The following is a 13696-nucleotide window of genomic DNA, read 5'->3' as shown; positions in this document are numbered from 1 at the left end:
CCATCCTGGGGAAAAGCACACTCCAATGTGAGAGAAATGGAGGCAGTGGTCAGAGCGTGTCGTCAGTTCCAGAGTCAGATTCAGGGCAAAGAGCTCATCATCAGATCAGACAATCGGGCTGTAGTGGCCTATATAAATCGCCAAGGCGGAACAAGAAGTCGCAGTCTGATGGAAGTGGCAGACAGGTTGTTGGCCTGGGCAGAGACTTCTGTTCTAAACATAACATCGGTCTTTCTGGCAGGGAAAGAGAACTACAGGGCAGACGAATTAAGCAGGAAGACCTGTCTACCAGGAGAATGGTCGCTCAACGACGAAGTTTTCACCATGTTAGTGAGGAGATGGGGTCTACCTCAAGTGGACCTCATGGCCTCAGCAGAGAACAACAAGGTACCAGTGTACTTTTCTCGATTCAAGGATCCACAAGCAGAGCAATGGGACGCGCTGACGGCCACCTGGTGGATGAGGCGTGCCTATGTTTTCCCACCGATTCCGGTAATTCCGAGATTGTTGAGGAAGATTCAGAGGGAGAAAGCAGAGGTAATAGCGGTACTACCTTATTGGCCACGGAGGGCGTGGTTTGCTTCAGTACGCCAGATGGCGGTGGAAGAACCGTGGACGCTTCCGTCAAGACCCGATCTTCTAGTTCAGGGGCAAATATGTCAGCCGCAATCTTTGACCTGGAAGTTGACGGCCTGGCGGTTGAAACCAGGTCATTGACTGAAAAGGGTTTTGAAGGGGAAGTGGTCCAAACCCTGCTCAAGGCTAGGAAGGGATCCACTTCTGCAGCGTATTACAAAGTGTGGAAAAAATACGTATCAAGGTGTAAGGAGAAGATGCAGTCGCCGAGGGAAGTTACATCAGTACTAAGTTTTCTGCAAGTAGGACTGCAGATGGGACTGTCCTTAAGTACTTTGAAGGTACAAGTCTCAGCCCTGTCGGCAATGTTGGACTGGGACTTGGCAGGGGACAGGTATGTCCGAAGGTTTATTCAGGCAGTAAGAAGACTGAAACCTAAATTTAGATCTCCCATGGCACCTTGGGACTTGAATTTGGTGCTTGGGGTGCTTATGGAACCTCCGTTTGAGCCCTTACACGAAATTTCATTATTATTTCTTTCCTGGAAAGTTTTATTTTTGGTGGCAATTACGTCTGCAAGAAGAATTTCAGAATTGCAAGCGTTGTGGGCAGAAGAGCCTTTTCTAAAATTTTTTGAGAATAGGGTAGTTCTAAGAACTAATCCACAATTCCTACCAAAAGTTGTGACAGAGTTTCACATAAATCAAGAGATTGTTTTGCCCTCTTTTTGTATGAATCCTACAAACGAAAAGGAGAAGCGTTTGCATAACTTGGATATTGTGAGAGCGCTAAAAGTTTATGTTCAGAGAACAAAAGAAGTTCGAACAGTCAAGAATCTGTTTGTTCTAACAACTGGTGCTAGAAAGGGTCAAATGGCCTCAAAGGCGACATTGGCGCGGTGGATTAAGGACTGTATCCTCAAAGCGTATCAAGTGAGGCAGAGAGAGCCACCTGTGAGCTTGAAGGCACACTCTACAAGAGCAATGGCCGCTTCCTGGGCGGAGAAAGGATCCGCTTCAGTGGAAGAATTATGTAAGGCGGCAGGATGGTCGTCGATACATACATTTACAAAACATTACAGACTGGATGTAATGTCTTCAGCAGACGCTAAGTTCGGGAGGAAAGTTCTTAGCGCAGCTCTATGAAAGTTTGAAGAAGTTGTTCTGAAACTATGATTTATGATTATTATGATTTCGAGGAGGCAACAATTCGGTGCTGGTTGTGAGTATGCCCTCCCGAAAATGATAACTGCTGGGGTATGACCCATAGTAATGGCTGCCATGGGGGAAGGTAGAGGAAATATCAGATTATTACCTGGTAATATGTTTTCCTCTACTCCACCATGGCAGCATATATTCCCATCCCTTACGAATTGTTGTGTATTGTGTTATGTGGAATAATTATTTCTGTTTATGTATTAAAGCTGGAGAATGCAAGACACCGGAGCAGGGAGGTGGAGCCTTCTTATAGGGGCTGGTGTCTTTTTTTCTTTTCCGAAGGACTACCCAGAAGGGAGGAACCCATAGTAATGGCTGCCATGGTGGAGTAGAGGAAAACATATTACCAGGTAATAATCTGATATTTAAAAGAAATCTTACAGGGGGAACTTTTCTGAGATCATGATTAAGATAAATGGGTACAAATGGGTGTATTCGTACCCATTTATCTTAATCATGGCCACGACTCGCGCATTGCCACATTTACAAAGAATTCAATTTGGCTGATTTGCTATTTTTATGAATGGCAAGCTCAGACTAATACCCCTTTTACACCGCCGAAAAATCCGGGTCAGTGGCGGGTCAGACCCGGATCTTCGGCGGTGTAAATCTCTAACGCCGTGTCCCTTTACACGGGACTTCTACCCAGGTCCTGACTGTGTGCGGCATCCATTCACCTCCTGTCCAATGGCGGGGGGGTGCGCGCGGGGACTGGGGGCAGCCTAGCAGCTTACCTTAGTGCTGGGCTGCCCCCAGCAGCGTTCCGGGTACGGCGGCGTCGATCGGCGCTTGAAGATGACATTGCGCTGTCATCTTCAAGCGCCGGGAAGGGGCGGGAGGGGGGTGCGGGCGTTTAAGCCCGTCCGGTGTAAATGCCCCTAAACGCCGGGTCGCACCCGGCTTCAACCAGGGTCCAAAAAGCCGGGTGTGACCCGGCGTTTTGGTCTAAAAGGGGTATAATTTGGCTTTATGAACGAATAGACCATCGATACAACTCGGCCGCAAATGGCCATAAAATTCTATCAGATCATCTCATTTACAAACATTCATGTAGCTGAATTCGGCCGCAAATTCAGCTAAATATATGAATGGAAAATGTGACACAATTTTCATCTGTATGACTTCACCATCGGCAAATATAAATTCTGAGAGTTCGGCACCTTTTGTACAATTTGAGCTTAGTAAATTTAAGTAAGTAAGCTGAGCTTAGTAAATTTCCCTCACAGATACATCTAAGCAGTCAATAACATGCAGTCACAAATAGACCTTATACCGTTAAAACATTTTATAAAAACAAAAATAATTTGGTTAATTCTGTTATATAAAGCAGGTATAAGACCAAGACACACAGAAGACCACGGTAACTTCAGGCTTAGATGCTAAATTGTTGGTGTGTAATAGAACTCACTGGTGGTTTGTGCACCTGTTCCAGCCCTATAAATCTCCATTATGCTGCATTAGGTTTTGTCGGTAAAGTGCTCTGCCAGTATGCCTCCGCACTTGACATCCATATATTCCACTTAACATTTTATGCTCTACACTAGAGGAATGTTTGGCCTACATACCACAGTCTACAAGGACAAATTAAGGCATATAACCTAAAAAGTTAGAGGATAAAATAAACCTCTCTCTCTTAAAAAGGTTTTCCAGTGGAATGTTGTGTCACAGCTCTTTGCACAGTAACTACCCTTTCAGGGTTCAGTGCTTTTTTCATCTGCTTATGCATCCATAACCTATTTGTAAGGACATTTTTCATGCAGGAAAATGGGACATATGTTATTGTTTCATGGAGATGCACCAGTAAATATGACAGATTTAATATGTTCTTTTAAGAATGTAGTTAAGTTGAAAGCAATGAGCAGCTGCGGGTGGGGGAGGGTAGATCCAGACTGGTGACAAATAGAAAAGGACCAATGAGACACTTGTTACTGCCTTTAGCTATTCTAACCTAAGCACACTTGCTCTTTTATGATATTGGAAGTGACACAGTTTAGAACCTGGTTAAAACCTGGGAGACCACCACTTCTGAATGCTGGGTGCTGTAAGCCTTTTCACACTACTGCCAGCAGGGGTCGCTCTTGTCTAGGGCTTGTCAACTGGTTTTGGGGTTTTTTTTCTCTGCACACTTGATCATTTGCATGCAGACAGCAGTTGGGAATGGCTGCATTTTAGATCCGTTCTATGCTTAACCTCCCACATACAATAATCATCTTCCCACAAATCTAAAGCTTTACAATTTGTGACAGCAGTGTGATTTTATTGCTGTGGTGCCAAAGAGTGTCATCACACCAAGGACATAGTTGTTTAGCTTCGAAGAACAATCTTAATTTAGCTGCTGGACCCAGTGCGTTTAACTGTCATTAGTATTGTTATCCCTGTTCCTCCATCAGTGATCTCTACTGACCCATTTCTGGTGCTAGCAGATGCCACTGAATGGGGAACAACTGTCCTGACTATTTCCTGCAGAGAACATACTGATCAGTTTTGATAAATGGGGAATTACCAGGATGGCTGCCAGAAGCTGACGATTTTAAGATTATTACAATGACTGGATCATGTTTTATCTCTCCTCCTTCTGCTGTTTCTCCTCTTTCCATCCACACTATACCACCAGTGGCTGCACAGAGTTACCAGTCACCAATGACTGCTTTTCTATTTATTATGATGCATTTAATTGAATTCCATACAAAAATGACTATGTCCCCAATTAATTTACAATCTGTTTAATATTATTGTATATCAGTGTCTTGGGTCAATATCCTGATCTCTTCTGTTCATAAAGTTGTGTACTATAGACCTGATTCTGAGGTGGGCATTAATCGATTTGCTCCTGCATCTTCACACAAATGTTGCAGCTGACATCTCTTGTACATAAACCCCCATGCACCATTAGACGAACGTCTGTCACACCATCGTACCTTTGAGCAACCCTATGGTCGCTCAGGATGTCCATTGCATCTAAGCAGTCGGGCTAGTACATCTGCACTTGAAGACACAGTAGCTGGCTGTGACACACTCCTGAAACGCTTGCATCATGTCTGTGTTTCATTCAACACTCCCGTACTACCTTCCCCAAACGCTCATTTGCACATACACCATGCGACACAGATGCTGAACAAAAACATTAACAATTTGTGACAGTATCAACATAGCATCAACTTCTGAATCAGACCTGATGTCATTATTTAAATAAAACTAATAGCAGTTCCACTTAGGTAGGCCATTTTATGAATATTGAATCAAAAAATTAAATCCGAGAGAACCACAGTTATAGCACACATCAACCAACGAGGAGTAACCAAAAGCTCCCTGGCAGCGAGAGAAAATAAAAGGAACTTCCATTGGGTGGAACTTAACAGGGTTCTCAGTATTTCTCTGTCATCCATCCTGGTGACACAGCTAACCATGGGATGTAGGAGGGTCCGCAGGAGCAAAGCACCTATGCTAAATTCTTTGAGACGCAGGCTCATCCCTTCTGCATCCCAGCACTCCTCAGTTCATTTTAGGTGCCCACGGGAGTGGGTGCTATGCTGACTGGCTGCGGACTGCAGCCGTTCTTTAGAGTAGCTACGGCTTTGTTTTTTTATTAATATTCTCTTAGTTCGTTACATGCTACAGTGTGAAGCTTCCAAAGGAAGTTTCCTTACACTGAAAGTGCAGCAGAGGCTGACAGAAGCGCGTTCTGTCAGGACTCTGTGTGCAGAGAGAGGCTGTCTGCCCTCTTTGCATGGCGCTTTAACCTCCATGAAAGGAGGTTGGTTCCTGGGGTGAGCCCTGAACCGGCTCCCTGCTTAGGCGGGGGGTCTTGTTGGACGGACGCCGCCATTTTACTGTGCTTTTAGGCAAAAAATCCCTAGGGAGTCCAGCGACCTCTTGGACGCTTCCAAGAGGTCCCAGACTGAGGGTAGACACTTGAAGAGAGGAGAAGCACTTGGTAGGAGCGGCTGAAAGTGGTAAAGCGCGAAAAGGCTTCCCTCCCCACTGAAGCAGAGACTTGGTCTCTTCCTGCACTCTGCTCTGGCGCCTTTTCTCTCCACACTTTGCAGAGCTGTAGGAGGATTTCACACTGCAGAGCTGAGTGGAAAGCTCCTGGGGACCGCTAATTGCAGCATACAGATAAGTACTTGGATATATTATTCTGTACAAACGCCTGACATTGTGCACTATGTGTGTTATCATGACAGAAAGGTGTAGTGCTGCTGCTCTTGGGGAGGGAGCGTCTGCCATGTTCATTAACAGATTTTGCAGAGTTAAATGAACTATTGAACAGATGGATCAGGGGGATTTGTGCCCCGTTTGTGAGTCTGTACCCAGTGGGGCTCAAGCCCAGAGGTCTGAGCAGCCTGAACCTGCGTGGGCGACTGCCTTGGGGAGCTCTATGAATGCCTTAGTACAGGCTTTGAATAGGAAGAGAAATTAGCTTGTTAAGTCTCCTAGGCCTTTTTTCTCCACTCATCCTTCTGTGGGCTCTATTACCCCATCTCAGGGGGACCCTGCCTTACTGCAGGTTATGCAGGACACAGCTCAGAGTGTCCATAAAATGAATGATTTTATGGAGCAGTTGTCTAAGGCTCCTGAGGTTACTTCACCTAGGCTCCCTTTATCCACACCTCCCCTCCTCAACTTCAAGTCTGAGGAGGAAGGGGAATGTACTGAAGATATGTTTTAGGACCAGAGGGAAGAATTTGAGTCTTCTGTCCCTGGTATTGAGGATTTGATTTTTGCAGTTAAACAAACATTGAATCTTTCAGATGAGGATAAAGTGCCAATTCAGGGTGTATTTAAGAAACTGTGCAGGGATGCAGTTACTTTTCCCTCGGATGAGGGCGTGATAGCATTACTTGGGGAAGCATGGAAGACACCTGATAAAAGGCTTCTCATGCCCAAGACATTTGCAAACAGGTATCCCATGCCGGAGGAGCATGTGAAATTGTGGGAAAAGATACCTCTGGTGGATGCACCTGTTGCTAGGTTGTCTAAGACCACTGCTTTGCCTGTACAGGGGGGGTGCTGCTTCCACAGATAAAAAGATTGACGGTTGTCCTAAGGCTGTGTTTGAAGGAGTGGGCTTTACCTTACTCCTGATTATTACATCTGCTTGGGTATCCAAGGCCATGATGAAGTGGGCGGATACCTTGTGTAATCAACTTCAACCTGACACACAAGCCTTTGCTCTGGCAGAAAATCTGAAGACTGCAGCGGAGTATGTTTGTGAGGCTTTTGAAGAAGGCGCCAAGATGGCGTCAAAAGTGTCAGCCACTTCCGTGACATCTAGGGGAGCTCTCTGGCTTAAGGCTTGGGAAGCTGATAGTGAGTCCAAGAAGTCTCTAGAGGCATTTGCTTTTAAGGGAGTACTTCTTTTTGGGGCAGAACTGGATTCCCTTATTAAACAAGCCACGGGGGGAAAGGGCACTTTCCTTCCCACCACATCTTCTAAGCACTCCGTGTCTAGGTTTGGGGCATTTAGGTCGTCTATTAAATCCTCCTTTTGAGGGGGTGCGTCCAGTAGAGGAAAGTTTCCCTCTTGCAAGGGAAGGGTGCCCAGATCCCGTTTTGGGGCCTTTGCAAAGAAACACATTTCCAAAAGTGAGGATAAATCTTCAGCATGACAGGACGGAGACTCCCCGTTATGGGATCAGAGTCCTGCAGTTTTGGGATGTGTGGACTCTCTCCTCCCCGGACCCTTGGGTTCTCTCCATCATTTCTCAGGGTTACAGGCTCAATCTCAGGGGTGTCCCTCCTAAGGAATTTCTCCCAACACCCCTACCCAGAGAAGCTCGATTGCGAAAAGCCCTCTTGGGGGCGGCAATTTTGCTTCTCGAGAAGGGAGTGGTGATCCCGATACTTTTAGGAGGAAAGAAAGAAGGGATTTTATTCCAATCTTTTCTTGGTCCCCAACCTGGATGGTTCCTTCAGACCCATTCTAAACCTGAAGTCTTTAAACTTACATCTGTGGGTGGACCACTTCAGGGTGGAATCTCTTCGGTTAGTGCTTTTAAGCATAGAACCTGGAGAATTTCTAGCATCAGTGGACATCCAGGATGCATATCTACATGTGCCTATATGCAGGGAACATCAATCTTTACTGCGTTTAACAATAGCAGAGACTCATCTGCAGTTTCAGGCTCTACCTTTCAGGCTGGCCACAGCGCAGAGAGTTTTCACAAAAGTGATGGCTGTCATGGCAGCGGCTCTCAGGTTAAAGGAGATTGTGATTATTCCGTACTTGAACGACCTCTTGTTCAAGGCGGAATCGGCAGAGAAGTTGCAGGAACATCTGATGATCGCAACCGTTTCTTCGAGACCACGGGTGGATGTTAAATCTTCCAAAGTCTCATTTAACTCCCACTCAGAAACTTCAGTTTTTGGTGTGATTTTGGATACACATCTGCATAGTGTCTTCCTCCCAGAGTCCAAAGCAGTGGACATTCGCCAGTTGGTGCTGTCGATTCTCCAGTCACCAAATCCCTTGATATGGCAGAGGATTGAAACTATTTGGAAAAATGGTTACAACATTCGAGACCCTGCAGTATGCAAGGTTTCACTCAAGGCCTTTTCAATGGAACATTCTGTCCAGTTGGTCCGGGAATCCGAAAGCCATGAAGCAGAAAACACTGTTACTGTCTCAGGAGACAAGGGACTTGTTGATCTGGTGGACTGATCTGGAGTCTCTTCAATTGGGGCATTCCCTTCGCTCGTGAGATTGGTTGCTTGTCACGACCGACGCCAGGCTCAGGGGCTGGGGGGCAGTGGCCTTACACCTCAGATTGCAAGGTCTGTGGTCCAGTTCGGAATCGAAACTGCCAATCAACATTCTGGAATTCCAGGCAGTGTGGAAGACGCTTCTACAGGCGGAAGACCTCCTGAAGGGGTCGCCAATCTGCATACAATCGGACAATGCCACAGCTGTGGCTTATCTCAATCATCAAGGGGGTACTCGAAGCAGGATGGCCATGCAGGAAGTCTCTCGGATTTTTCAGTGGGCAGAAGTGAACATTACAGCTCTGTCGGCTGTGTTTATTCCTGGGATCCGGAATGTGCAGGCGGACTTCCTCACCAGGGCGGAACTGCTGGAAGGAGAATGGGCATTGCATCAGGAAGTTTTTCAGGACATAGTAGCAACTCTGGGGGCTCCCAGAGGTGGACTTGATGGCATCCAGACACAATTGTCAGGTTCCCAGATTCTGCTCACGGACCAGGGACCCCTTGGCTTGGGCTTGGATGCCATGACAGTCCCATGGTGTTTCAGCCTTGCGTATGTATTTCCTTAATTTCCCATGATTGCTCGGGTCCTCAAGAGAGTGATGACACGGGGTACAGATCATCTTGATTGGCCCAGGAGGTCTTGGTATTCAGACATACTGAGGTTGTCGACGGAGTCCTGGCGTCTTCCTCTTCAGGCAAGGTCCTTATCTACACCATGACCTAGTTCGTCTCAATTTGATGGCCTGGCTTTCGAAACCTCCTTATTGAGGTAAAAGGTTTATCAGATGCTGTTATCCAAACCATGCTCAGGGCTCGGAAGCCTGTGTCGGCAGCAAATTATCATAGGGTTTGGAAAATCTATATCAGGTGGTGTGACGTCAGAAGGTACACACCTCTAGGTTCAAGGTCACCAGACTTTTGGAGTTTCTCCAAGACAGTTTTTCAGCGGGGCTTAACCTGCAGTTCTTAAAGGTACAGTTGTCCGCTTTATCCATATTCTTTCAATGAAGAGTGGCTCTGTTGCCAGAAGTACAGACCTTCTTACAGGGAGTTATGAGACTTTAACCTCCATATAGGCAGTCGGTGGCATCTTGAGATCTGTCTCTGGTGTTGTCGGTTCTTCAGAAACCTCCATTTGAGCCTTTAAGGTCGGCTGATCTTAAATATCTTTCTTGGAAACTTACATGTCTGTTAGTTATAGCCTCGGCTAGACGGATTTCGGAATTGGGGGCTTTTTTTTGCATGTCCCTGTTTCAGACCGATTCCCTTCAGGATTAATGCCCATACCACCAGGTCAGTTGCTTTCTCTTGGGCTGTGCGTCATGGGGCTACAGCGGAGCAGTTATGCAGGGCTGCCACCTGGTCCTCTGTTCACCCCTTTACCAAATTCTACAGGTTCCATGAGTTTGCGTCGGAGGATGCTTCATTTGGGCGAGCAGTGATGATAACTGCAAACCTGAGAGTACCCTCCGAAAGGACTGGCTCTTGAAGGTCCCATAGTTAGGTGAGTTACCAGGTTGGACGACAGAGAAAAGGGGATTTTTGTAAGAACTTACCATTTGAATCCCTTTCTCTGAGTCCATCCTGGTGACACAGTGATCCCTACCTCAGTAAATTTATACCAGTTCATGTATTTTCATGTTATTTGGTTAAATTTGATTGTGCATTATAATATGTTCAGGTGTTGTGCTGAATAATGTATCCTAGTGTGCTTTAGAAGTTGAACTGAGGAATGCTGAGATGCAGAAGGGAGGAGCCTGCCTGTTAAAGAAGGTAAGCATAGGTGCCTTGCTCCTGCAGACCCTTCTACATCCCATGGTTAGCTGTGTCACCAGGATGGACTCAGAGAAAGGGATTTGAACGGTAAGTTCTTACAAAAATCCCCTTTTATTCAAAGTATAAAATACTGAGAACGTAAACCTTATCATTAGGAGTACTTTACATCTTGGGAAATAGTTCCTTCATCCAAACATATTTCTACAGATAGTCAAGTAGAAGGGTCAATCATATGTCACCATGATATCACTTCAGTTGCACTATAAACTTGTTTGCTATTGTTCAAGGACGAGAGATCCAAAAGCATTCTATCAGATGCCATGTCAATACCCTGATATAAGGAACTTTTTATTTTATAAGGAATGCTGCATGTTCGTCCACTCCAATGATTGGATTTGAACCTTTAGTCATACCTCCCAACATTTGAGATGTCCAAGTCGGGACTGCACATGACTGGAATTTGAGGGTGTGGCCTATAGATTGGAGCGTGGCCCCATCCTCACCGCTATGTGGGCATGGCCAGCAGCTCTGTGAGATGCTAGCCATGTCCCCAGCCCCTCTGTCTCTGGTAATAGATGCTGTGTGCGCAAGCTCAGCAGAGCAGTGGGTAGCAGGGGGGATTCCACAGGTATCTCTGAGATACCTGTCTAACACCAACAATCATGTTAAGTTAAGAATCAGATTTCTTTCCCATTTACTTGTATTTATAACACCTAAACCTCTTGACCAAGGGCCTAATTGAGACCTGATAGCATGGTTGCGAATTAGCAGACTGGGTGATTATTGGTAGACTGTGCATACTTACTTGCAACCCGTAGTACACATGCGCAAGGCTGTCCTGCAATAAAATTCTGCAACTTTTTTTGATCGCTGGCTGTTCGCAAGGTGAAAGACAGAAAGCCTCCCTTTTGCACAACGAAGATTGACAGGCATTGTGATTTTTTTTATTTTTGAATGCTTTAGGCTGCAAGTATAAACTGCTACTGACTCCACCACATAATTCCACCTAAAACTGAAAAAGGGTATACGCACGCTACAACTTGTTTCGAAGTGTTACATCCTTAAGGTTCAGTGCTTAGGATATCCAGCAGATTCCCTAATGCTTACTGTGTACCAGCGGATTCAGTATTGAATCCCGGCGGTCGGGATCCCGGCGTTCAGAAACCCGACGCCGGAATCCCGACAGCCGAAATGCCGACAAGGGGGGGACGTGGATCGCCTCCCCTTGCGGGCTCGCTGCGCTCGCCACGCAGCGGGCCCGGTGCCTCGCTACGCTCGGCACACTAATTTATTCTCCCTCCAGGGGTGTCGTGGACACCCCAGGAGGGAGAATGTGTCGGTATTTCGGCGGTCGGGATTCCGGCGTCGGGATTCTGAACGCCGGGATCCCGACCGCCGGGATATTAACTGCATCCCGTACCAGCTGCTGCTCCTCTTGCTCCAGTATGTTCCCATTGGCAGTGTTTTATTGGTGGACTGCATGTTGCCTGTCTGAAAAAAGACTAGAGGTCAAATAGCCTCCGATTTGCCCAAAGTGCTGACTTTAAATCTTCAATGTTTGTTTTTAAAGCTCTTTTAAGACTGATACATTTGGCCCCAGGTTGGCAGAAGCATAGAGTGTGTGGCAGACATAGATGGACTCTAACTCCAGCCAAACATTTGTTAGACTGTTTATATCTTATACACCAACATGTAATATTTTGAGCATAGATTCTCATTATGGCAATAAACCAGAATACATCTATCCGTTTAGGTGTAGTTAGAATTTCATGTGTTTTTACATGATTTTTTTTACTTACTTTCTTTAGTATTAAGTTGCACGTGTAGGTATTAATTATTTTCACCTTTATTTCATAGAGCCAGCGGCATTTGCACCCTCCCCAGAGAAGAATGTGTTCTGTCACCCTGTACGGCTGACCATGCCGGGATTGCCCCTCCAAGGAGGACTGGACGTGCAGCAGGATGGCAATATGGTTTGTGTGCGTTACAAAGGGGAGTCCGTAAGAGTCAACCAGAGCTACTTTAGCAAATTGGTGAGCAGACACTTTTCCAGGCTAGTAAAGTATCTTTATCTTATTCTTTGTCTACGGAGTGGTCTTAATGTGTGAGCGCTCCAAGAAGTTATGCAAAATGTTTTTGTTGTATTGTAAAGAAACCAAGGGTGAAATTTAACTGCATGGGACTGTCCAAAAAACGTCGGTCTGACAGCTGCGTGGCATCAGTTCTGCTACTGCAGATTTAGATATTTCAGGCACAGTGTTCCCTACATACTCATTTATTCATTCTGCTTTTTAGAGCCTGAGTCGTAAGATAAAAAGTGACATTTGGTGGTGTATTGATTTTAATTTATTGCTTTTGGACTATTGAGTACCTCTTCCTGGCAAACTATGGTTTCCTTGAGCCTGTTCTCAGACTTGGTGTCAAAGTGGGATGAAATAGCTTCTGTACTGACTGATTCGCATGGAAGTATTTACAAATTTGTCTTTCCATTCCCTTCAGTTCCAGCTCTATCGCCTCAGCTGCACAGATGATCCAGGGTCAGAAAAGTTCCTCTCACGTGTGTGGTGTCTCTTACGGAGATATAAAGTATGTACAGGTGGATTGAATCAGAGTGAACTTAAAGAATAACTCTACCCAAAATGTAAACTGTAGTATTGAGTGGCAATTCACATTCTCAGTGGCCAGATTCCTGGAAATGTTCTGTATGCTGTTCCTTCTCAGCTGATCTATTCAAAACACCATCCATATTCCCGCTTTATTTCCAAATGCATAGAAATGGGATGCACTGATCTGTGTATATCTATATCAAGCAATATTTTAGGTCCCAATTTAAAAATAAATAAATCTAACTCATGGCAAACTCATTGTAAGTTTGGTGAGGTGATTTCAATGTTAACCAAGTGATCTCCACTTAATACTAGATTTTACGTTTCTGAGGCGTTTTTCTTTAAGGCTTATACAAATAATTTGTAAAGAATGGTAGTGTGTAAGGTTTGCCTAACATCTAGTTTTGTATTATGCAGATGATGTCGGGTACAGCACAGTTTGAAGGTTCTGGACTACAGGGGGCTCTCCCTGTCCATGTATTGCAAGCTTTGCACAGGATTTTCGGTGTAACCTCTGAATGTTTTGCTTCTCCCTTGAACTGTTATTTCAAGCAGTACTGCTCAGCTTTTGCAGACACAGATGGATACTTTGGCTCCAGGGGGTGAGTGTTCATATCTCAGTCTACAATGCCCAATGTGTTACTTATGAGAATACCATTTGCATGGTAGCCATTGGAATGATTTATTTAATGACTTTGTACACAGATAGGTGTAGAGACCAAATCCTACCTACAACTAGATTTGCCCTGTTTGCATCTTGTCAGTATAGATGAGGAATATTCTGCTCAGCAGGAAAGTCTTTCCACATTTCTTCAC

General features: G+C 45.4%; 1 protein-coding gene across 5 annotated transcripts in view; it reads left to right on the top strand.

Annotated features, from left to right (window-relative positions):
• PCIF1 (phosphorylated CTD interacting factor 1) overlaps positions 1–13696 on the top strand; it is a 54370-nt gene that overhangs the window by 31583 nt on the left and 9091 nt on the right. For all 5 annotated transcript variants that reach the window (XM_083147893.1, XM_083147895.1, XM_083147892.1 and 2 more), the window contains 3 exons: positions 12132–12307; positions 12774–12860; positions 13298–13482. In XM_083147893.1, coding sequence (XP_083004019.1) covers positions 12132–12307; positions 12774–12860; positions 13298–13482 — 448 coding nt within the window. The remainder of the gene's footprint in view (positions 1–12131; positions 12308–12773; positions 12861–13297; positions 13483–13696) is intronic.

This window comes from Crinia signifera, chromosome 6 (assembly GCF_055691185.1).
Source record: "Crinia signifera chromosome 6, ASM5569118v1, whole genome shotgun sequence".
NCBI lineage: Eukaryota > Metazoa > Chordata > Amphibia > Anura > Myobatrachidae > Crinia > Crinia signifera.
The sequence above is the reverse complement of the archived record's forward strand: the minus strand, read 5'-3'. Positions and strand labels throughout refer to the sequence as shown.